General features: G+C 63.7%; 1 protein-coding gene across 1 annotated transcript in view; it reads left to right on the top strand.

The window, feature by feature from the left end:
* The window catches only part of COL18A1 (collagen type XVIII alpha 1 chain), a 35,522-nt gene extending 13,017 nt beyond the window's left edge, over positions 1–22,505 (top strand). The window contains exons 4-41 of the mRNA XM_058661534.1: positions 532–591; positions 804–930; positions 5,364–5,440; positions 5,816–6,001; positions 6,248–6,274; positions 6,933–6,995; positions 7,141–7,227; positions 7,404–7,457; positions 7,563–7,721; positions 8,662–8,724; positions 8,903–8,929; positions 10,598–10,738; positions 10,950–11,012; positions 12,080–12,106; positions 12,661–12,696; positions 13,019–13,090; positions 13,236–13,271; positions 13,712–13,801; positions 14,184–14,213; positions 14,317–14,343; positions 14,660–14,722; positions 14,821–14,895; positions 15,530–15,556; positions 15,697–15,750; positions 15,900–15,974; positions 17,692–17,760; positions 18,147–18,189; positions 18,505–18,567; positions 19,124–19,167; positions 19,319–19,450; positions 19,688–19,832; positions 19,915–19,988; positions 20,104–20,232; positions 20,688–20,720; positions 21,015–21,260; positions 21,505–21,702; positions 21,795–21,910; positions 22,276–22,505. Coding sequence (XP_058517517.1) covers positions 532–591; positions 804–930; positions 5,364–5,440; positions 5,816–6,001; positions 6,248–6,274; positions 6,933–6,995; positions 7,141–7,227; positions 7,404–7,457; positions 7,563–7,721; positions 8,662–8,724; positions 8,903–8,929; positions 10,598–10,738; positions 10,950–11,012; positions 12,080–12,106; positions 12,661–12,696; positions 13,019–13,090; positions 13,236–13,271; positions 13,712–13,801; positions 14,184–14,213; positions 14,317–14,343; positions 14,660–14,722; positions 14,821–14,895; positions 15,530–15,556; positions 15,697–15,750; positions 15,900–15,974; positions 17,692–17,760; positions 18,147–18,189; positions 18,505–18,567; positions 19,124–19,167; positions 19,319–19,450; positions 19,688–19,832; positions 19,915–19,988; positions 20,104–20,232; positions 20,688–20,720; positions 21,015–21,260; positions 21,505–21,702; positions 21,795–21,910; positions 22,276–22,486 — 3,249 coding nt within the window. The 3' untranslated portion in view covers positions 22,487–22,505. The remainder of the gene's footprint in view (positions 1–531; positions 592–803; positions 931–5,363; positions 5,441–5,815; positions 6,002–6,247; positions 6,275–6,932; positions 6,996–7,140; positions 7,228–7,403; positions 7,458–7,562; positions 7,722–8,661; positions 8,725–8,902; positions 8,930–10,597; positions 10,739–10,949; positions 11,013–12,079; positions 12,107–12,660; positions 12,697–13,018; positions 13,091–13,235; positions 13,272–13,711; positions 13,802–14,183; positions 14,214–14,316; positions 14,344–14,659; positions 14,723–14,820; positions 14,896–15,529; positions 15,557–15,696; positions 15,751–15,899; positions 15,975–17,691; positions 17,761–18,146; positions 18,190–18,504; positions 18,568–19,123; positions 19,168–19,318; positions 19,451–19,687; positions 19,833–19,914; positions 19,989–20,103; positions 20,233–20,687; positions 20,721–21,014; positions 21,261–21,504; positions 21,703–21,794; positions 21,911–22,275) is intronic.
* The last annotated feature ends 1,080 nt before the right edge of the window (positions 22,506–23,585 follow it).

Here is a 23,585-nt window from a genome sequence, read left to right as displayed (position 1 = left end):
TCCCTGCATGTTGACCAGGGCCCAGTTCCTGCATGCTGACCAGGGCCCAGTCCCCACGTTGACCATACCCAGTCCCCGCATGCTGACCAGGGCCCAGTCCCTGCATGTTGACCAGGGCCCAGTCCCCACATGCTGACCAGGGCCCAGTCCCCACATGCTGACCAGGGCCCAGTCCCCGCATGCTGACCAGGCCCAGTCCCCGCATGTTGACCAGGGCCCAGTCCCCGCATGTTGACCAGGGGTGAGTTTCCTGCCACGGCAGCTGCCTCCAGCCCTAGCCTTCATTCCATGTGCCCTGCCAAGAGCATGTGGCTATGGGGCCTCCTGTCCAGGCAGACATCCTGGGTGTGCTGTCCGTAGCCTCCATGGCCACAGCTGCCCAGACTCTGGGGGGCCCAGGCTAATGTGGGGAGGGAGCACCGCAGCTCCCTTCTTGAGGATGCTGGGAACACAGTGAGGTCGCAGCCTGAAGATGCTCAGTACTCCACTGGGGCCAGGCTGTGCTCACGCTCTTTGCCTCCAACCCTTCAGGCATCTGGGGACTTTGGCAGTGGACTCAAAGAGAATGGAGAGCTGCCCATGGAGGGCATGGTGAGTGGCTGCCCTCACCCCCAACCGTGCCCACACCAGGCACTCCTCCCGTCCCTGTGGTGTCTCAGACCTGTCCTCTGTGGTGCTCCCAGAAAGGAGCCCGTGCTGGGGGGACCTCGCCAGCTGCCCAGGGAGACTATGGTTGGCAGCCCAGGCCACCCCACCCAAGGGGCCCTCTGCCGGATGACCCACTCATGCGCCTGCTCCTGCAGGGCACGTCCCGGAAACCCAGCCCACCACAGCCACCGCCGGTCACTTCTCCTCCCTTGGCTGAAGACAGCACCATAGAAGATTCCAGAACTGAAGAAACTGAGGAAACTACGGTGGCTACATTAGGAGGTAACACTCTTCTGTGTGTCCACACAGAATCTGGTATGTATGGGTGTGCACACGGCGTGTGAGTATGTAGCACCTGCACAGCATGTGTGCTGGGAGTGAGCTCCGTGTCTGCTCCGTGTGGTGTGTGTCACGTGTGTGCTAGGAGCGAGCTCCATGTCTGTGCTCTGTGTGGTATACAGGTGTGTGTCACGTGTGTGCTGGGAGCGAGCTCCATTTCTTTGCTCTTTGCGGTATACAGGTGTGTGTCACGTGTGTGCTGGGAGTGAGCTCCATGTCTGTGCTCCGTGTGGTATGCAGGTGTGTGTCACGTGTGTGCTGGGAGTGAGCTCCATGTCTGTGCTCCGTGTGGTATGCAGGTGTGTGTCACGTGTGTGCTGGGAGCTCGCTCCATGTCTGTGCTCCGTGCGGTATACAGGTGTGTGTCACGTGTGTGCTGGGAGTGAGCTCCATGTCTGTGCTCCGTGTGGTATACAGGTGTGTGTCACGTGTGTGCTGGGAGCGAGCTCCATGTCTGCTCCGTGTGGTTTGCATGTGTGTGGTCTATGTGTGTTGTGTGTGTGGTGGCCAGGGTCTGCAGGGGTGAAGGTGGGGCAGCTGCTGACACAGTGCCGCCTCATGCCTCTGTCCCCCTGCACCTTCAGGATGGGTGGGCCCCCACTCACTCTGAGGGCCTGCAGGCTGCTTCTGCGAGGGGCTTTGCACAGGGACTGGGCGGGGGGGGGGAAGGGCCGGAGCAGCAGGCTGCTGGGGAGGGTGTGTGTGTGTGTGTGTCCTGGGTGCTGTGTATGTGTGTCAGCTCTGTGCCATGTGTATGTGTGTGTGTGTCCCCTGGAAACTGTGTGTAAGCGCCCCCTGGGTGCCATGTGTGTATGTCCACTACATGTCGTGTGTGTGTGTGTGTGTGTGTGTGTGCTCATGCACCCTGGTGCCATGTGTGGCCCCTCAGGGAACCCTGACTTGGTATGGTGGTCGAGATAGGTCCATCTTCCCCTTGCCTCTTATTGGGGGTGTCCTTGGCACCCTTGTCAATGCTTCTGTGGCCTCCAGCATGGCCAGGGTTGCGGGCGGGCGATTTTCCTGAAGAGCCAGTAGTGTGAACCTGTCCCTCTGCACAGAGCCTGGCTGCCCCCTGGTGGCCACGACGTGACTCACGCATGGTGTGGCTGCAGGCACTGCTGCCTGTTGGTGAGCCAGACCTGGGGGGACAGTGACCCCTGGGACCAGAAGGCTCTGGGCTGCCTGACAGGGCTCTGTGATGCAAGCAGGAACGGGGCATGTTCAGATCTCCAGAGGGGTGGACATAGCAAGGGCTCAAGGGAACTAGAGGATAGAATAGGAGGTTATGGAGCGCAGAACAAGGGCACCCCTCGCAGGTCACACCGTCCCAGGTCACACCATCCCAGGACACTCCTCACAGGTCACACTGTCCCAGGACACCCCTCACAGGTCACACAGTCCCCCAGGACACCCCTTACAGGTCACACAGTCCCCCAGGACACCCCTTACAGGTCACACTGTCCCAGGTCACCTGTCACAGGTCACACAGTCCCCCAGGACACTCGTCACAGGTCACACTGTCCCCAGCTCACCTGTCACAGGTCACACTGTCCCCCAGGACACTCGTCCCAGGTCACACTGTCCCCCAGGTTACCTGTCACAGGTCACACCATCCCAGCACACCCCTCACAGGTCACACTGTCCCAGGTCACCTGTCACAGGTCACACAGTCCCCCAGGACACTCGTCACAGGTCACACTGTCCCCAGGTCACCTGTCATAGGTCACACTGTCCCCCAGGACACTCGTCACAGGTCACACTGTCCCCCAGGTCACCTGTCACAGGTCACACCATCCCAGGACACCCCTCACAGGTCACACCATCACAGGTCACCTGTCACAGGTCACACCATCCCAGGACACCCCTCACAGGTCACACAGTCCCCCCGGTCACCCCTCACAGGTCACACCACAGGTCACCTCTCACAGGTCACACCATCCCAGGTCACACCGTCCCAGGTCACACCATCCCAGGACACCCCTCACAGATCACACTGTCCCCCAGGTCACCTCTCACAGGTCACATTGTCCTCAGGACACCCCTCATAGGTCACACTGTTCCAGGTCACCTGTCATAGGTCACACCATCCCAGGACACCCCTCACAGGTCACACTGTCCCCCAGGTCACCTCTCGCAGGTCACACCATCACAGGTCACCTGTCACAGGTCACACCATCCCAGGACACCCCTCACAGGTCACACTGTCCCAGGTCACCTGTCACAGGTCACACAGTCCCCCAGGACACTCGTCACAGGTCACACTGTCCCCAGGTCACCTGTCATAGGTCACACTGTCCCCCAGGACACTCGTCACAGGTCACACTGTCCCCCAGGTCACCTGTCACAGGTCACACCATCCCAGGTCACCCCTCACAGGTCACACAGTCCCCCCGGTCACCCCTCACAGGTCACACCACAGGTCACCTCTCACAGGTCACACCATCCCAGGTCACACCGTCCCAGGTCACACCGTCCCAGGACACCCCTCACAGGTCACACTGTCCCAGGACTCCCCTCACAGGTCACACTGTCCCCCAGGACACCCCTCACAGGTCACAGGTCACGTTGTCCTCAGGCATAGCTCAGATTGCCCCAGATCACCCCTCAAATGTCATAGGTCATGTTGTCCCAGTATACCTCTCAGAAGTACAGGTCATAGGTCATGCTCTCCCGTGTCACCTCCGTGTCCCGGGTCGCCTCCCACAGGTCTCAGTGCTGAAGGTGCAGTGGGCGTCCAACAGCCCTGAGACAGTTTGTCTCACTGCCCTCAGATCCCTGAGCCAGACGTGGCTATGGGCAAAGCAGCAGAGGTCAGACGTCAACCACTCCTGTAGGCCAGCATCAGTCCACCTGTGGCCTTGGCCGTGACCCCTGCTGTGGGGGTCTGTGGCCAGGCCTCACTCCAGGTAGCATGACGCGGCAGTGGCGTTCTCAACAGAGAAGTACTGAAGACAGTGATGGTGAACTTGTCCGTTCATAGAACCAAGCACAAGGTTACATAGGAGGGTCCAGGTTAACGAGCCTCAGGGCAGTGACAGCATTTGTATTGGATATCAGCTTCTGTTCCATAGCAAAGCCTAGCCAAGCAGCACAAACGTCACGTACTTTGCCCGGTGGCACGTATAGCCAGCCCTCCACACCCTGGAGTTATTAAAATGCATCACCAGTTTGTCACCAGAGGGGCATGGGCTGGGGTGGGCAGGGCAGGAGGTGACCGAGTTACTAGAAGCGGCTGAGTTGGAGGGAAGTACCCAGAGGGTCTCCGGCTTCTTGCCAACTGTATGGGTCCACAGGGGTCTCGAGCGCCATCAGAACAGAATGGGCTCAAGGCATACGCCAAAACCATGTTCCTGCTACCCCTTGCGTAGGCCGAGTGAGCCAAGGCCCATCCTGGCATTTGCTTGCCTCTCCATGTGCTGCTGGCCTGGTCTCCTCCTGTGAGCTTTCACCACAGGCGGGGGGCCCTGATCCTACCGCTGGTGCTGGCCACTGACCACTCACCACTTGGTCCATCAGAGGCAGAAGCCAGCAGCACACAGCCCTGATCACACCTCACGCATCTCATGCCCCTGGAGAGAAGGTCCCTAGGACACCGTGGGCCCGCACAGGTGGCCAGGTCATGCTCAGAGCAATGTGGGGTCACCAGGGGGACCTCAGATTGCCAGTGACCTCTAGCTCCCGGGACACACCAGTGTCAGGGAGAGGTGCCGATGCGTGTGTAAGCCCTGATGGCTCCAGATCAGATGACAAAGTGAGGTGTGTGTGATATTGTCAGCTGTGTGAACGAGAGGATGTATGGTGTAAGTGTGATAGCACACGTCTGCGTGTAAGTGGTATGTCATGCATGGGTGTGTTGGGTGTAAGTGTGCTGAGTGAGGAGAGTGTGGCATGCAGCCTGTGGTGGGCATGGCGTGCACCACACTGTGTGACGTGCTGTGTGGTGTTGTGTGGTATATACACCTTGTGTGATGTGTTATGTGTGGTGTGTGGCGTGGTGTGTGGTGTTGTGTGGTGTATACACCTTGTGTGATGTGTTATGTGTGGTGTTGTGTGACGTGGTGTGTGGTGTTGTGTGGTGTATACACCTTGTGTGATGTGTTACGTGTGGTGTTGTGTGGCGTGCACCACACTGTGTGACATGGTGGTGTGTGGTGGTGTGTGGTGGTGTGTGGCGTGGTGTGTGGCGTGGTGTGTGGTGGTGTGTGATGGTGTGTGGCTGTCACCACCAGCTGTCAGCTCTCTCCTCATCTGTCCTGAACAACAGCTGCGACTCCTCCACCCGAGGGCACCTGGTGCAGCTGGGTGTGGGCGGCAGCACCCAGGCAGGGCCTGCAGGAGCCCTTGGGACTAACAGCGACACCCCTGCCTCTCCACAGCGCCCACGCTTCCTGCCTCAGACCTGGTGTCCACGCGGGATGAGGGTGTGCAGAGCCCTGCAGGCCGCCTGGAGAAGGTGAGGCTACTTCCCTGACCCACAGGGAGCCATAGTGTTTGTGCCCCACTCAGGGAAACCCTGATGAGTCCCTTTGCTCTGTGCCCTGCCCGCTTTCTTCCTGGCACATGGCGCTGTGGCCTGGTCACTGTGTGTCACCGTCCCACCACTGTACACATTGTGGATCACATAGCCTGAGCAGGAACTTGGGACACACAGGGGCACACGTGTGTGCCATCCCAGGTGCACACAGGGGCACACGTGTGGACCATCCCAGAAGCACATGTGTGGGCCATCCCAGGTGCACACGGTGGCATACGTGTGGACTTTCCCAGGAACACACGGGCACGCACACGTGTGGGTCTCTTCACCCTTGCCTTTTGTCCCTGTCTCCAGGGAGGCCTGAAGGGACAGAAGGGGGAGCCAGGAGCTCAGGGTCCGCCTGGCCCGGCTGGCCCTCAGGGTCCTGCAGGCCCAGCGGCTCGGGACCCCGATGGGCTGCCTATCCCGGGGGCACAGGGGCCTCCTGGGCCACCAGGGCTACCGGGGAAGGACGGCACCCCAGGGAAGGACGGCGAGCCGGTGAGTGCTTGTCTGCATGTCTGGAAGTTGAGGCTCTGCGGGGGGATGGCATCGGGGTGAGGACCCAGAATGTGCTGGGAGCTGGGTGGAGGTGGGATGCAGGACCCGGTGCAGCAGAGACCCCTCACCAGGGTGCTGTCTGGGGGCTCGGCTGTGCAGGTGGGCCCGCTGGGCAGCTGCGTCCCCTGTTGTGGTTCAGGGGCAAGGCTGACCACCAGCACTGAAGCTGTTCTTGCACTTTTCCAGGGTGACCCCGGCGAAGACGGGAAGCCTGTAAGTTTGCTACTTGCGAGGTGTGCACAGGCCCTGGCTTTGTGCCCCAAGGCAGCAGAGCATGTAGCTGCTTGGCAAAGAGGCTGCAGGCAGGAGTCAGGGAGAATGACAGGGCATGTGGAGCCGAGCCGGGAGCGTGGGGGCAGGCGCGCCTTGGAGGTGCCTCCCAGACAGACGTGTTTGGAACCCACATGGCGTCTCACCGATGGGCTCACCTGGAGAGCCCACGTGTGGCCACATGAAGAGGAGCCGGGCCCGGGGCAGTCCCGTGTGAATCATCTCAGCCCCGTTTCTGTCATTGGAAACAGAATTACTGTTGTCAAGCACATCACACACACACACATCACAGTGCAACATACGTGCACAACACTACACATGTGTAATTGTATAGGACATGCCGCACACATGTGCATTGTGTGTGTGAATACAGGGCACGCGTGTGCATGTGTGGCCCCTCATGTGTAGCACACACACACATTGACAGCCAGGTGCTGCTCTTTGTGGGGTCGCTGGTGGGCACTGCTGTTACGAGGGGTGGGTCACACGGTGGTCCTGGATCCTCTGGGAGGGGCCCCGCTCCGCAGGCCTCACCCGGGGTGAGCACAGGGAATGGGACAGGATGCATGGGGCCCTGATGGGTCCTGCTTTTGCCTTCCAGGGTGAAGCTGGGCCACAAGGTTTCCCGGGGACTCCAGGAGATGTGGGCCCCAAGGGCGAAAAGGTGTGTGGTGCCTCTCCTCTGCTGCCGCCCCAGGGTGCCTTGTGCCTCTCCTCTGCTGCCGCCCCAGGGTGCCTTGTGCCTCTCCTCTGCTGCCGCCCCAGGGTGCCTTGTGCCCGCCGCGTGACAGCCTTGCCTTTTGTTCTAGGGGGACCCTGGGGTTGGGCCGAGGGGACCTCCAGGACCCCAAGGACCTCCAGGGCCACCAGGACCTCCGTTCAGACATGACAGACTGGTAAGTCACACGTTAGGAGCCGGGGGCACCCCGGCCAAGGCAAGGACAGGGCCGTGGGCGCTGTCCGGCCAGGGTCTCAGGCCTCCACTGCAGGAGCCGGGGGCACCCCGGCCAAGGCAATGGCAGGGCCGTGGGCGCTGGCTGGCCAGGGTCTCAGGCCTCTGCCTTGCCCACAGACCTTCATCGACATGGAAGGATCTGGCTTTGGGGGTGAGCTGGAGACGCTCCGGGTAAGTGCTGGGGTTGGGGGAAGACTCAGCTGATGTCCCCCAGCACCTGTGGAGCAGGGACCCACGGGGACGGGGATGAGGCCCTGTGTCTGTCTCCCTGTGCAGGGTCCTCGTGGCTTCCCTGGGCCCCCTGGCCCTCCTGGAGTCCCAGGCCTGCCGGGCGAGCCAGGCCGCTTCGGTGTGAACAGCACGCACTCCCCGGGCCCTGCAGGCCTCCCCGGAGTGCCTGGGCGACAGGGGCCCCCTGGTGTCCCTGGCCCCCCGGTAAGTTGGTCCGCCCCTCTCACTCACTGCCCTGTCTTGTCCTCCACCTCCCTCCACCCCTGTCGGGAGGGGCAGCTTGGGCCGTGGGATGCTGACCAGCTGGGGAAACTGATCCTTTTTGGGGTCTCCAGGTGGCTCACCGATGACAGGAAGTCAGGGCCCACCACGAGGGGTACCCAATGTCCCTGGGTTCCCGGTGCCAGCCCCAGTGCCAGGAGTCTCCCTGCCATGTGCTCATAAGCATGTGAGATGTGTACCCACGCCAGGGTTGGCCTGTGATCCGGGAACTAGCCCTGCCGGGGATCCTGCCGCACGCATGTGCGCTCCAGCACAGCCCAGCCTCAGTCCCTGGCCCCGCACTGCCTCCCAGGATGGCCTTGATGGCCCTGCCATGGGTGCCTGCCCTGATACCCCTCCCAGCAGTGTTTGACTAATAACTGAAAAACCAAAAAACAGAAGTGAAGCCTAGGAAAAGAAGCTGGTGCCGTGTGCTGAACTCTGTTCTGTGTGCTGAGCCCTGTTCCGTGTGCTGGACTGTGTTGCGTGTGCTGAGCTGTGTTGCGTGTGCTGAGCTGTGTTCTGTGTGCTGAGCCCTGTTCCGTGTGCTGGACTGTGTTCCGTGTGCTAAGCTGTGTTCTGTGTGCTGAGCCCTGTTCCGTGTGCTGGACTGTGTTCCATGTGCTGAGTCCTGTTTCATGTGCTGAGCTGTGCTCTGTGCTGAGCCGTGTTCAATGTGCCGAGCCGTGTCCCGTGTGCTGAGCCATGTTCTGTGTGCTGAACCGTGTTCCATGTACTGAGCCATGTTCCATGCACTGAGCTGTGTTCTGGTTCCTGTGGTTGGGTCTCCCATGGGCTGTTCCATGTCCCTGTGTGTCAGGCCCCTGAGGTGCCCATGAGTGACCATGTCCTAGGACCCACACTCTGCTTTCTTCCCACACAGGGACCCCAAGGTCCCCCAGGAAGGGAGGGGCAGCCAGGAGCGCCGGGACCGAAAGGCAGCCTTGTGAGTGAGCACCTCCTGGGGGTCGTGCCCTCCAGAAAGGGGTGGTGATAGCAGGAAGGACACCCGAGGCAGCTGTACCCATGGCTCTGGGGGTGGGGGGCTCCCTGTGGGGCGATGACAAGGGCTGTGGTGTTCATCCACTGGTTCTGGCCTCACCTGAAGCCTTCTTTCCCTACAGGGCGACGTGGGCGCCCCGGGACCCAAGGTACACATCCCAGCCTCACATCCTCACGTCACAGCTGTCTGCTGGGGGCACATGTCCAGGCAGCGTGTGGCAATGGGCAGCCAGCCCACAGCCCAGGGGCTGACCAAGGCGTCTGCTGGGGAAGAGGGCAGGGCTTATGTGGGTGGGGTGTAGGCTTGGGAAAGACCCAGGGTGACACGCACGGAAGGGAGGTAGCCCTGCCCTGGCTACCAGGTTGCCCAGTGGGAGCTTCCACACCCAGGCGCCTGTCTCCAACAGGCCTGTCCTCCAGGCTCATGGCCTGTTTGGAGACCCTCACCCAGCTTCTCCTGGGAAGGAGAGGAGCTTGCTAGAGACCAGGGCAGGCCCCTAACTACAGGCAGACCCCTTCCCAGTGGACAGCCCCCCATCCTGTCCAGGACATGGGGCTGGATAGGCGGTAGCCAGAAACTTACCCACTACTGTAGGGGCGGGGGGGGGGGTGGAAGGGGAGGGAGGTGTGGCTAAGGAATTGGAGAGCTGGAAGAAAAGGTGGGGTACTGGGGTTCCTAAAAGGGTTTAAGATAAATACATGAGCGTGTGTGCACACAGGTACAGGTCAGTGAGCATGCACAGGCCTGTGGCCGTGCGTCCTGAGCAGAGGGCTCCGCTGGGGGCTGACCTGCACTGGGCTCCCTGCTCGCCTTCCAAGGCACCGGGCTCCTGCCTCTCGCCCTGAGCGGCTGCATGTCTTCCTTGTGGCCATGCTGTGCCCTGAGGTCCCTCAGAACCTGTGTGCACCCCGCCCCCAGCCCTGCGGTGGCCAGGACCTGCACCCCACCCCGGGCTCTGCAGTGGCCAGGACCTGCACCCCACCCCAGGCTCTGCAGTGGCCAGGACCTGCACCCCACCCTGGGCTCTGCAGTGGCCAGGACCTGCACCCCACCCCGGGCTCTGCAGTGGCCAGGACCTGCACCCCACCCTGGGCTCTGCAGTGGCCAGGACCTGCACCCCACCCCGGGCTCTGCAGTGGCCAGGGCCTGCACCCCACCCTGGGCTCTGCAGTGGCCAGGACCTGCACCCCACCCCAGCCCTGCGGTGGCCCGGTCCTATACCCCACCCTGGGCTCTGCAGTGGCTAGGACCTGCACCCCACCCCAGCCCTGCGGTGACCCAGTCCTGTACCCCACCCTCGGCTCTGCAGTGGCCAGGACCTGCACCCCACCCCGGGCTCTGCAGTGGCCAGGGCCTGCACCCCACCCCGGGCTCTGCAGTGGCCAGGGCCTGCACCCCACCCTGGGCTCTGCAGTGGCCAGGACCTGCACCCCACCCCAGCCCTGCGGTGGCCCGGTCCTATACCCCACCCTCGGTTCTGCAGTGGCCAGGACCTGCACCCCACCCCGGGCTCTATGGTGGCCAGGTCCTACCCCATGCCCCCAGCCCTGCGGTGGTCAGGACCTGGCTGTCCTCAGTCTGTTCTTTCCTCTCTCCTCCTGGCCTCGCTCCTGGCAGCTGCCCCACCCTTCCTCACCTGCTCCACCTGCTCCTGGCTCCCCGGGCCGGAGGTAACGGCCGTGTGTGAGCATGCTGGTGTGTTGCACGCTGTCCCCAACCACTTGCCCTCCAAGCTGGCTCGGCTCCAGGCTGCCCAGTGTGCATTCGCCAGGGGGCATGGCCACTGGCTAGCAGTGCCCTCTTTTCTCCCCTGCAGGGCAGCAAGGGAGACCCTGGCCCCATGGGTAGCCCAGGCGAGACTGGCTTCGTGGGAGCCCCAGGGCCTGCCGGGCCCCAAGGACCCCCCGGACCCCCAGGGCCACCTGGGCCTCCAGGACCAGGGCTCGCAGCTGGATTTGTGAGTGTGCGACCCCGGGAAGCTGTCAGCCACCCCATACTCCCCTCCCTGCCCCGATCCTGAAGTCCTGAGGGCAGGTCGCAGGTACCTGCCCTGTTGGTGCTGTTCCTACACAGGACTGCACTGTTCAGCGAGGCCCAGTGACCACACATGGGGCCTTCCCCGTGCCACCTGTCCAGTGGCTCAGCAGTCTTGTCTCTCTCTCCCCCAGGAAGACATGGAAGGCTCCGGGGTTCCCTTCTGGACAACAGCCGGAAACTCTGAGGGGCGGCAGGTACCTACAGCAGGGTCTGGGCAGTGGGGCGGGAGCCCCCTGTGAGTGTGGGGAGTCCCAGGACAGAAGCCATATCTCCAGAGTAGGGGTGCCGTGTCAGCCAGACCCAGACATCTGCCCTGGGGACCCCGTCATTGCTTCATTCTCTGGCTGTGGGTTTGGAGCAGGAAACACGTGGTAGGACGTGTGTGGGAGCCGTTCCCTGTCTTACTGTTTTGTGTGCACAGTGACACGTCTGGGAATTCTGACACGTGGGGGAGAAGCTGTCTTGTGTGAATGCTGACAGGTGTCAGGGAGATGCTCTGTCTTCCGGGCACATGCGAGGCCCCTTGTATCCAGGTGGAGGCCTGGTGACCGAGTAGCCGTGGGCCTTCACGACGCGGCCCTCGCCTGGCCCTGCAGCAGCCTGGACGGCCCCGGTCACGGCCTGGACGGACCCTGGTCACGGCCACTCTGGCGCAAGAGCAGATCTCTGTTTAATCAGTGCCCACAGCAGATGGGAGCACCTCTGAGGCTCCTTGAGGCCAGCCTGAGGGGCATGTTGGGGACCACTGCCTCCTGAGGGAGCCCACACACGTGGCCTGGAGCCCAGCATGCCTTTCCCCTTGGAGACTGGCCAGTGAAGGGTATGGGGGCAAGACGAATGAGAACTTGAGGCCTGAGCCTGCCAGGTGGGCTCTGCCCCAGTGTAGCTTGGTACCACGCCTGCAGCAGCCGGCAGCCTGGTGGACAGAGGAGAAGGCCCTGGCGGTCCCAGCCACGCCGCCAGCCACGCCGCCAGCCACGCCGCCAGCCACACCGCCATGCGTGGTCCCAGGTGTTAGTTCCATGAGGTGCTGGTGCTTCCTGTTTGGGTCGGCCTGGGCCAGCTTGTGCTGATGCCAAGGATGACAGAATGTCCTAGAGCGTGGCAGAGACCACACCCACTTGCACCCAGTTCGTGGGTCTCCTGTGTGCCCCACTCCCGTGAACCCTGGGGGGATTGCAGCTCCAGGGAGTCCTCCTGGGGACATGGCGCCTTCTAGGGGGGCTGGCCACACTCACGCCTCATTCCTTTGCCCTGGCAGGGACTGCCCGGACCCCCAGGACTCAAGGTCAGTAAGGGGGCAGTCCAGGGCCCTGGACCTGAGCAGCCCTGGGGTTCTAGGCACAGTGCATCCTGGGAAATGTGTGAGCTCAGCAGAAAATCTGGGCGGAGCTAAGACCCTAGGCCAGAGAATGGGGGCTGTGTCCCAGCTTCCGGCATCACACGCGGGGCCTCCCAGACGCGGGGCCTCCCAGACGTGGGGCCTCCCACATGTGGGACCTCCCAGACGTGGGGCCGTGGGCCAGCACCCTGGCCCCTTATGACCGATGCCACCCCCAGACAGTTGGTTGGACTGGGAGGACCCCCCAGGCTCTGCAGCCACCCACATCCATGGTTCCCAGCCATGTCCAGCCCCCGGGGCTACAGGTGCTCCCTGGGGCGTTGGGGGGGGCCCAGGTGTTAGGGAGCTGCTCCTGCCCCTGAGGCTGCCCGTCACCCAGCTGGACCCTGTGCTCAGAGCTTGGGGCACTGGAGATGTATCCTAGCCAATGAGGGGGAAACTGGCATGGGCGGTGCCCTGGGTAGCCACCCCGTACCCCTCAGAGTCTCTATCCCACTTAGGGGGACCCTGGAGCAGATGGGAGACCCGGGCCCAAGGTAAGCTCCTTTGTAGCATTCTGGAGGTGGGTGGGGGGCGGGGAGGGTCCCTTGGCCCTGTACGGGGGTGCAGCTGGTCAGGGGGTGCCCACGGCTCAGAGCCCAGCTTGTCTCTCGTAGTTGAAGACTGCGCATCCTTGCTGAGTCCTGTGCAGATCTCTGGGGCACGCCCGGCTGCCCCCCACCTCTTGTCCTTGCCTGCCCACAGCCTCCAGCACTCAGAGCCCCTGACCACCGGACACCAGGGCTGTGGGATGAATTCCATGAGCACTGTGGCTGCCTCCTGGGCTCATGTGGCTGATGCTACTTCCTGTCCTTGCAGGGAGAAGTTGGTGCAGATGGTGCCCCTGGCTTCCCAGGCCTCCCCGGGAGAGATGGCACGTTGGGACCCCCGGTGAGTGGGTGCCAAGAGGGCTGAGACCCCAAGGGGCTCCCCAGGGCTGACTCCTGCCACCCCCACATCTTCCCTATGTCTGGGGTCTCCTGAGGGGAGGTTCCAGCTCCATTTCTGAAAAACTAGTTTCCTCCTGTCTCTGCAGGGTCCCAAGGGAGAAAAGGGGGTCCAGGGAGAGAAAGTAAGTGGGGGCCTGGGGGGCTTGGAGGGCCCTGGGGAAGACTGGGGGGAGTGGAGGGGCCTGCGGGTGTTGGGGAACCCTGGGAAAGACTGGGGGGAGTGGAGGGGCCTGGGGGGCTTGGGGGGCCCTGGGAAAGACTGGGGGAGTGGAGGGGCCTGGGGGGCTTGGGGGACCCTGAGGGAAACTGGGGGAACTGGGGGACCTGGGGGAGGCCTGGGCAGGCTGGGGGGAGTCGGGGGGCCCGGGTCAGACTAGGGGAAGAGGGTGGGAGCGCTGCCGTCCACTGAACGCTTTCCTGCCAGCCGTGTGGCCCCAGAGCTGGGCCCTGAGACCTCCAGTCAGCCGCAGGACTCCAGGCTGGAATGCAGTGTGACTGGGAGGGTCTCCCAGAACCGTGGGGTCCTGGCCAGAACTGCGATGACAAGTGCTCTGTCTTGCAGGGAGACCCCGGGAAGGATGGGGTTGGGCAGCCAGGCCTGCCCGGGCCCCCTGGACCCCCAGGACCTGTTGTCTACGTGTCGGAGCAGGACGTAAGGACGCTGTGGTGGGCCCTGGTGGAGGGTGGGTGGTGACCCTCGACCACACAGCCCTGACGCCCACGCTCTTGAGGGTGGAATGGGTCGGCCGTGGCAGAAGGTGTGACCCGGCGGAGCTCGGCCTCCCCCCCCTCCAGGCACGGCGCAGAGGCCATAGGGTGGACGTGCAGCCGCCAGCCGCAGCGGCCTCTGTGTCACCTCAGGCCCTGCTGCTCGTGCGCAGGGATGTGGCTCCCGGGCAGGGCGAGAGGAGGGCAGGTGGGCAGCAGAGTTACGTGGATGCTGCCAGGATGTGACTTGGCCATGGCCTGGGGGCTTCCTGCAGCGGGACATGGGGCATCTTTAAATGTCACTTTTTCTTCCTTTCTGCTGCCAGCGAGCTGTGATGAGTGGGCCAGGACCTGAGGTGCGTGCCCCGCCCCTGCCCCTGAGACCCCGGGTCTGGGTCTGGGCCATCCGGCCACCCCAGGGGCACAGTGACCCCCTTGCTGACTGTCCTCTCCCCACAGGGCCAGCCTGGCTTTGCAGGCCTCCCTGTAAGTAGCCCCACGTGGGAGCTGCCCCTTGCCCCCCGTCCTGCACCGAGGGTTTGGGGAGCTGGGGAGGGCGTTTCTTCTGTCTCCATGGGACCCAGGTAGAGCTGAAGTAGCCTTAGTATAGGGGATGTCACTAGAAGCCCCTGCTGGCCCAGCCAGAGCCAGGTCTGCCCCAGGGCAGGGACTGGTCAGGGTTGTGGGTGAGGGACAGCCCTGTGCTGGGATTGACCATGGCGTCAGGCCAGGGTGGAGGAGAGGCTGTGCGGTCAGGGCCACAGATCAGACAGGCCCCCCACCCTTCTCAACTCACTCGCAGGGACCTGCTGGACCAAAGGGCGACCTGGGCTCCAAAGGCGAGCAGGGCCTGCCGGGACCCAAGGTGAGTGTGGCGGGAGGAGATCCCCCAGGAGGGCCCTGGTCCCTCTGGCCCCTGGGGAGGGGCCTCATGGGCTGGAACCCCTACGCCTGCCATTCCAGGGTGAGAAGGGTGAGCCTGGCAGCATCTTCAGCCCCGACGGCAGAGCCCTGGGTCCCGCCCAGAAAGGAGCCAAGGTGAGGAGTGTGGGCGACCGGGCCCATGAGACCACAAAAGTCAGGGGCTGGGCCCATGAGGTGGCGAGGGAGCCGGGAACCTGGGCCCATGAGACCACAACAGTCAGGGGCTGGGCCCATGAGGCGGTGAGGGAGCCGGGAACCCGGGCCCATGAAGCGGTGAGGGCTCCAGGGGCCGGGTGTGAGGCTGCAGTGCAGCCAGGGTCTAGGCCTGTCCTCCCCCAGGCGGTGCTGGAAGCTTCTATAGCCGGGATCCTGATGGCCCCTCTGCTCACCTGTGACAGTCACGCTCAGAGAGACGGGTCCAGTGCTCACTCTGCCTGGCCCTCAGCTACCTGAAGGGGCCAGGTTGTCCCCTACATCCTTCCTCTTGTCGGCCTCCAGCCGCCCCTGCTGGCAAGGGTCCTGGGGAACCCAGAGCCCCCAGGTGGCTGGGCTGGTGGGAGACACCCCACCAGCTGTGCCTCCCCCACATCTGGGTACAGCAGAGCAGGACCCTTGGGATCTGTACTCCATGTGCTGACCTGGACACAGGCCCCAGCCTAGAACCTTCCCTGTGGCGCCCCTTATCCTCCACTGTTGGGGAGATGGAGAGGGCGGGGGCCCTGCCTCATGCCCTACTTGTTCCATACAGGGCGAACCCGGCTTCCGTGGACCCCCGGTAAGTAGGCCCCTCATGTCCTTTGGGCTGGGCCACCCTGGTGGGCTGGTTGCAAGGGCTCTGCACTGCCCCGTGGTACACTGACCACCCTCGGGTGGGCCTCGTTGTGGGCCTACTGCTCACCTGGCTCCTCCCGGCAGGGCCCGTACGGACGTCCTGGTCACAAGGGCGAGATTGGCTTCCCTGGACGGCCGGTGAGCTCTGGGGCATGTGGGTGGGGGTCCAGCTGAGGGGACATTCCAGGCCTTTCCTAGGGGCAGAGGCCATGGGTCCTGCCCTTGTGCCCAAGTTTCCCCAGGGCAGGGGCCTGGGAACCCACAGTCTATTGTGTGCTCTGCCCCAGGGACGCCCCGGGATGAATGGGCTGAAAGGAGAGAAGGGAGAGCCGGGAGACGTGAGCCTCGGCTTTGCAATGAGGGTAAGTGTCCTGCGGCCGGGCAGACAGCCGGGCTCCTGCAGCTCCTCATGGGGGCTGACCCCAGAAGCCCAGTGTGGCCATGCCACGCACGGTCCAGAATGCACACTTCACGTGCACACACACTGAGCACTCAGTGTGTGTGTGTGTACATCCCTGTGTGCGCCCTCTGTGTGTGCATGTGTACACACCCTCAGTGTCCGTGTGTGTACATCCCTCTGTGTGTGCGTGTGTACACACCCTCAGTGTCCGTGTGTGTACATCCCTCTGTGTGCGCCCTCTGTGTGTGCATGTGTACACACCCTCAGTGTCCGTGTACATCCCTCTGTGTGTGCGTGTGTACAGACCCTCAGTGTCCGTGTGTGTACATGCCTGTGTGTGCGCCCTCTCTGTGTGCATGTGTACAGACCCTCAGTGTCCGTGTGTGTACATCCCTCTGTGTGTGCGTGTGTACACACCCTCAGTGTCCGTGTGTGTACATGCCTGTGTGCCCTCTGTGTGTGCGTGTGTACACACCCTCAGTGTCCGTGTGTGTACATCCCTCTGTGTGTGCGTGTGTACACACCCTCAGTGTCTGTGTGTACATCCCTCTGTGTGCGTGTGTACACACCCTCAGTGTCTGTGTGTGTACATCCCTCTGTGTGCCCTGTGTATGCGTGTGTACACACCCTCAGTGTCTGTGTGTACATCCCTCTGTGTGCGTGTGTACACACCCTCAGTGTCCGTGTGTGTACATGCCTGTGTGTGCGCCCTCTCTGTGTGCATGTGTACACACCATCAGTGTCCGTGTGTGTACATCCCTCTGTGTGCGCCCTCTGTGTGTGCGTGTGTACACACCCTCAGTGTCCGTGTGTGTACATCCCTCTGTGTGTGTGTGTACACACCCTCAGTGTTCGTGTGTGTACATGCCTGTGTGCCCTCTGTGTGTGCGTGTGTACACACCCTCAGTGTCTGTGTGTGTACATCCCTCTGTGTGCCCTGTGTATGCGTGTGTACACACCCTCAGTGTCTGTGTGTACATCCCTCTGTGTGCGTGTGTACACACCCTCAGTGTCCGTGTGTGTACATGCCTGTGTGTGCGCCCTCTGTGTGGGCTTGTGTACACACCCTCTGTGTGCACGTGTATGGCTACATAGTCACCTTGTTTAGGCACGCCCACATGTACAGCCACATGCATGTGTGTGTGGACGCACATAATCCCAGCCCACCAGGACCAGAGTGTCTGGAGGTGTTTCTCCTGCTGTGGCTCCCCTCAGCCCGGGAGGCGGCTCTGCTCACTGTGCCCTCAGGAGCAGGCTCCTCTCTGGGTCCCCTGCCAGGCAGCTGCTATTGCTGGGCGCCCAGGCCTGAGAACCCCCTCTTCAGGCCGGGACCAGCAGTGGTGCTGGCCAGTGGCTCCAGTCTTGGCGCTCCAGACGTGGCTTCGCACACAGCCCATCCAGCTTGAGCTGGTCCTCAGGCGGGCGGCCATCCCTGACGGCCATCCCTGACCGTGCTGCCTGCGCCGGAGGAACCCACACAGGCCACCCCTTTGTAGTGGGGAGTGTCCACAGCTGTCCAGGAACCCCCATCTGGGTGCTCAGGGACTAGGCGCGCCCGCCATTTTCTGTCAAGGGCCTTCAGCTCCATGGCTGAGTGATGCTTCCAGCCACGTGAACCACCGGCCTGGGTCAGGCGCCTGGCTGTGACCCTGCCTAAGCCCACTTCCCACCCCCCACAGGGACCACCTGGCCCCCCGGGACCCCCGGGACCCCCAGGCCCACCTGGGACGCCCGTCTATGACAGCAACGTGAGTCGTCGTGTTCCCCTCCCTGTGCCGTCTGTGGTCCAGGGTCCTGGGGGAGGGGCTATTGGGCAGCTGCATGGGGACAGTGGCTGAGAACAGGGACCCTCAACAGCAGGGGTTGGGCAGGGCAGCTCTAGGGGCTGTGGCCTGTTCACACTGAATTTGCACATGAGTGCCTGGGACCAGAGGGCAGGGCTGAGGAGGGCATCCTCGTGGGCCCAGTAAGGTGAGGTGGCCCTAGGGGCAGGTGACCAGGGCTCCTAACCCCAGTCCACAACCCCCCACTACTCCTATGTAGGATCAGGTGGTGGAGGAGGGGTGCCAGTGCCCAGTGTGGGGCAAGGGTACCAGTGAGGCCTGTGTGCTTAGCCTCATGCCTCTCCCGGTAGGTGTTCGCTGAGTCCAGCCACCCTGGGCCTCCAGGACTGCCAGGTGAGGGCTCCAGGCCTGGGTGCTGCACAGTGGGGGCCAGGAGCCACAGACCCTACCGCATGTCTGCCCTGCACTCGGGCCTCACCCCGGCCCTGTCTCCCAGCTGTCCAGGGGCCCCAGCAGGGTGGGGCCGCAGGATCACCCCCACCCCTGCCAGCTGCCTCCTCTTCCCTGGGCCACTGCTCCTACTGGCTCCGGCCCCTCGTCCATCCCACGCTCTCCCTGGCCCAGTCCCACCCCATGTACCCAGCACCCCTCGGGGTGAGGGTGCCCATGTTGAACACCCCATGAAGGGCACAGAGTCTCTCCCTGCAGGCCTGCAAGGACCCCCAGGACCCAAGGGTGACAAGGGAGAAGTAGGACCGCCAGGACCAGCAGGTGAGCCCTGGGTGTGTCCCTTGACCTTCTGTCTTCCCTGACCACATCGGGGGTGGACACTTGGTCAGCCTCATAGCTGGACACAACAGCTGTCCCCACAGCAGCCCGAGATGGGGCAGCGCCCTGTGCATTGGTCCTCAATGTCCCTCCCATCCTCTGGGCCAGTACAGAGGGGATGGCCCCAGGCGCTGACCCAGCTGAGGGGACATCTGAGCCATGCAGGGTCGCAGCCACCACCTCGCTGGGCAGCAGCAGCATAACAGTACAGCTGTCCCTAAGGCTGCAGTGGGAGGGCAGTAGCAGGGAGCAGGTGGACACATGAAAACAGCAGTGATGTGGTGGGGTCAGAGGCCACACCACTCGTGGTCCCCAAGAAAGGACAGGGATGGCCAGGGTTGGACATGGGCGTGACCAGGGTGGGGACGGGCACGACTTGAATGAAGTCGGGGGACTTCTGTCCATGCAGTGTCTGCCTAACCCTTTGGGGCCTTTCCCAAGTGGGTGGGAGGGAGCATCATGGCGAGACCCCAGCCCCTCTCCCACTCCCCCTCTGCAGGGCAGTTCCCCTTTGACTTTCTTCAACTGGAGGCCGAGATGAAGGTGTGTGACGACATGGTCAGACCCAAGACGGGTGGAGAGGGGAGGGCAAGCACCCCAGGTCCCAGAAGTCCCTGGCGGGCAGCAGGCACCTGGCAGGTGCGTGGCACTGGGCAGCTGGACAGCCCTGTCAAACCAGTGTCTCCACCCCCAGGGCACAAAGGGCGACCGAGGCGCCCCAGGACAGAAAGGCGAGAGAGGCGAGCCTGGGGCCGGCGGCTTCTTTGGCTCCAGTGTGCCTGGTCCCCCGGGGCCCCCTGGCCCCCAGGGCTACCCTGGGATTCCGGTAAGATCGGTGCTGGCCAACCTGAAGCCCGTGGGGCCAGCCTACAGATACCCTAAGCAATGGCAGGTCCAGCTCAGCCACCTGGGGTGTAGCTGGAGAGGGTGGGGAGGTCTGAGTGGGGAGGTCTGACAGGGCGCCAGCCCACACCTGTCAGGGACTTGGCAGGCACGCCAGCCCCAGGCCTGCCCTGGCCTGGGCGCCTGCACCCCATGCAGCCTGCTTTGCCCTTGTTTTTAGGGTCCCAAGGGAGACAGCATCCGGGGCCCACCAGGCCCCCCTGGGCCTCAGGGCCCCCCTGGCATCGGCTACGAGGGACGGCAAGGCCCTCCTGGCCCCCCCGGACCACCTGGTCCCCCGTCGTTTCCTGGCCCTTACAGGCAAAGTAAGTTGCTGCGAGTGCCGGGGGCCTCCCTACCCCCACAGGCCCGGGGATCCTGCTGGGCCTGACCGTTTCTCTCCCACAGCTGTCAGCATTCCCGGCCCCCCTGGCCCGCCAGGACCCCCAGGGCCCCCTGGAACTGGGGGTGCCTCCTCAGGGGTGAGTGTCTTGGGGGCTGAGAGAGGGGATGGCCAGGGCTAAGGGGTTGGGTGACAGGTCTGGGGCTCCTTTGCCTCAAGCAGTCCTGGGGCCCACACAAGGTTGTGCCCGGCAGGTGAGGGTGTGGGCCACCTACCAGACCCTGCTGGACAAGGTCCACGAAGTGCCCGAGGGCTGGCTCCTCTTTGTGGCCGAGAGGGAGGAGCTCTACGTCCGTGTGCGCCATGGGTTCCGGAAGGTTCTGGTGAGTGCCAGCAACCTGGGAGGGGGTGACACTGGGCTCTCAGAGAGCTGGGGCAGCGGTGGGGCTGTTACAGGTGTCCTGCCCTGGGAGGTGCCTGACTCCTAGGTGTCCCCGGCCCTAGCATGCAGAAGCCACTGTGGACAGCATCAGGGTCACTTGGGAGGGGCCTCATTCCTGGGGCACACCTGGCTGCTTGACCCTGCACCCCCAGAGCAGCCCCAGGCTCCAGGTGGGGGTTCTGCACACCTTGCCAGCCTCCGTCAGTGCCAGAGGCCTCCCTCCCTGGCCCCTACACACTTCCACCGACCCCTTACCTGGCCAGGCCAGCCGTAGGCCTCTGTGTCTCTGAGAGCCAGGCGTGCGGCCGTGAGCTGGCAGGGTGGGAGCACTTGGGGAGGCAGCAGAAGGCCCTGACCACTTGGAGCTCACCCAGTGACCCTGCCCTCTCCTTCCAGCTGGGGCCGCGGACACCACTTCCCCGCGGGACGGTAAGGATGTCAGTAGCAGGGAGGGAGGCGGGGGGCAGCTGCCCCAGCCCTGGCCTGTTCTTCCTGGTCCCCCCACCCTCCCCCTGTGACTCTCCTGTGGTTGATCTAGGAACAGGACGGGGCTGGGGTCTCACCCTGAGAGTGGGCAGGGGCTCCCGGGGCAGGCTCAGGTCACCCTAACCCCAGGAGTGGGTACAGCTCCCTGCTTGCTGCCCGCCAAGCACTCCAGGGAGCCAGCAGGCTCAGGTGGAGTGCCACTGTGTCCCACGGGCTCCCTGACTGCTCCCTCCACAGGACAACGAGGTGGCCGCCCTACAGCCCCCAGTGGTGCAGCTGTATGAGGGTAACCCGCACCCCCGGCGGGAGCACACCCACTCCACAGTGCGGCCCTGGCGAGCCGATGACATCCTGGCCAACCCCCCATACCTGCCAGACCCCCGGCCCTACCCCGGAGCCCCTCGCCACGGCTCCTACACGCACCTGCAGCCAGCCCGCCCCACGGCCTCACCTGACCACATCCACCAGGACTTCCAGCCAGTGGTGAGTTCCCACAGTGGACGCAGGGCATCCTGGCCCCTCTGCCCTCCGGGCCACCAGGCCCAGGAAGGGGACAGTGAGGACATTTCAGGAGGGCAGCCAGGCCAGCTGGGCCTGCAGCCCCCAGCCCACCCTTGCTGCCCGTGGGCTGAGGGGTCTGGCAGGTTGGGCCCTGTGCCCTGCTCACAGGGGCTGGGTGAGCTGGGTGCCCCTGCTGGGCTGTGACAGTGGCGTTATTTCCTCTCAGCTCCACCTGGTGGCGCTCAACAGCCCCCTCTCGGGCGGCATGCGTGGCATCCGCGGGGCGGATTTCCAGTGCTTCCAGCAGGCGCGGGCAGTGGGGCTGGCCGGCACTTTCCGTGCCTTCCTGTCCTCGCGCCTGCAAGACCTGTACAGCATCGTGCGCCGCTCCGACCGCACGGGCCTGCCCATTGTCAACCTCAAGGTGTGCAGGGGCTGCGGGGAGGATGGGGCGGGCCAGCCCGGACTCCCCGTGCCCCGCCCCTATGGCCTGACCGCCCTGCTGTGTCCGTACAGGACGAGGAGCTGTTCCCCAGCTGGGAGGCTCTGTTCTCGGGCACCCGCGGCCAGTTGAGGCCGGGGGCCCGCATCTTCTCCTTCGACGGCAGGGACGTCCTGCGGCACCCAGCCTGGTAGGTGGTGTGGCCCGGAGCCCCCAGGAGCTGGCCTCCTTGGCTGTGCCGTGCCCATCCCCAGGCCTGGACTGAGGGTCACAGGATGGGGGCAGCATGGGAGTGGGGCTGTGCGCACATCAGCTCTGATCCTCATGCTAGGTGCTGGTGCTGCCTCCCCAGTGGGCAGGTGCTGCTCCAGGGGACAGGTGTGGCCAGGACCCCAGCCAGGGGAGCCAGGACCAGCCAGGAGGCAGCTGCAGAGACCACCGTGGGGAGGGACCAGGCTAAGCCCCACCCTCTCGTGGTCCCCACCACTCCCAACCTTGCCTGGCCTGGAGTTGGATTGCTCTGGGTGTGGCTGAAAACCAGCTGCCCCTCCACAGGCCCCAGAAGAGCGTGTGGCATGGTTCAGACCCTAGCGGGCGCAGGCTGACCGAGAGCTACTGCGAGACCTGGCGGACAGAGGCGGCAGGGGCCACGGGCCAGGCCTCCTCGCTGCTGGGCGGCCGGCTGCTGGAACAGACGGCGGCCGGCTGCCACAATGCCTACATTGTCCTCTGCATCGAGAACAGCTTCATGACCTCCTCCAAGTAGGGCCTGGGCGGCCTGGACACTGGCAGGCCACAGCAGGCAAGGGGGCAGCGGGGGGTACCCACAGCCTGGACCTCGGCTGGGGCTCGTCCCCGTGTGGCTCCCATACCGTGTAACCCTCAAAGAATTAAAGACGCCAAAGAGTGTATTTTTTAAAAACCTCCAGAGCGAGCCTGGCGTGAACTTCCTGCAGCTGCAGCCCTGGCTGGAGCAGGTCTCTAGGCTCAGTGTCCCCATGGCCACACCCAGGACCAAGGCCATATGTCCACATGGCCCAGGCCACCCTGCCATGCAGACTCATAGTGGAACAGAGCTAACCCAGCCAAGGCCCTGGGAAACCGGCCCTTGGGTTGGCTTCATGCTGGTCCCCGCCTGGGCTCCCCACAAGAGCCTGGTCCTATGTACCCAGGCGCCTGGACTGTTCATGCTTGGGGCCAGTGTGAGGTGACCCCACATACACCTAACCTGGTCTGCACACTGCACTGTTCAAGAAGGGGGTAGGCATCCCCGGGGTGCCCCAGGCACCTGTCATGCGATCAAGACTCACACAAGCTCTGCCCCTCACCCCAGGCCCAGCACACAGGGGCTCACCACAGCAGGTGTCCACAGGCTCTGACCCCCTGGAACCATACAGCCCAATGAGTGGAGGGGGCATGAGGGTACAGGAGTCCCACGAAGGCCCTGCCCTAGTGGCTGGCAAGGGGGGGTATCCCAGGAAGAGGCACCCTAGGCCCAAGGGGACAGTGGGCTGGCATGGGCCCTGGCCCCACCTGGCCACAGTAGCTGTGACACAGGACCCCACATGTGGCAGCTTCCTCCTTGACCCAGAGGCCCTGGAGGGGCACAGTACAGGGGGCTTGGTCCGCCCTGGGTCCCCCACTGGGAGTGTGTCGAGTGTGGCACTTCTCCCTGCCAGGGCCACAGCTGGGCATGTACAGGTCAGAGGGCAGCCAGTCCAGCCCCTTGGCAAAGGGCACGCCTCAGCCCAGGGAGGCCGGAGCAGCGCCCAGTCACTGAGAACAGGAAAAGGCTTGGGGTATGGGGTATGGGACCTGCCTCCTAATATACAGAGAGAAGCCCAGTGTGGTTCCTGGTTTTATTT

Source organism: Ochotona princeps, chromosome 3 (assembly GCF_030435755.1).
Source record: "Ochotona princeps isolate mOchPri1 chromosome 3, mOchPri1.hap1, whole genome shotgun sequence".
NCBI classification, from domain to species: domain Eukaryota; kingdom Metazoa; phylum Chordata; class Mammalia; order Lagomorpha; family Ochotonidae; genus Ochotona; species Ochotona princeps.
The sequence above is the reverse complement of the archived record's forward strand: the minus strand, read 5'-3'. Positions and strand labels throughout refer to the sequence as shown.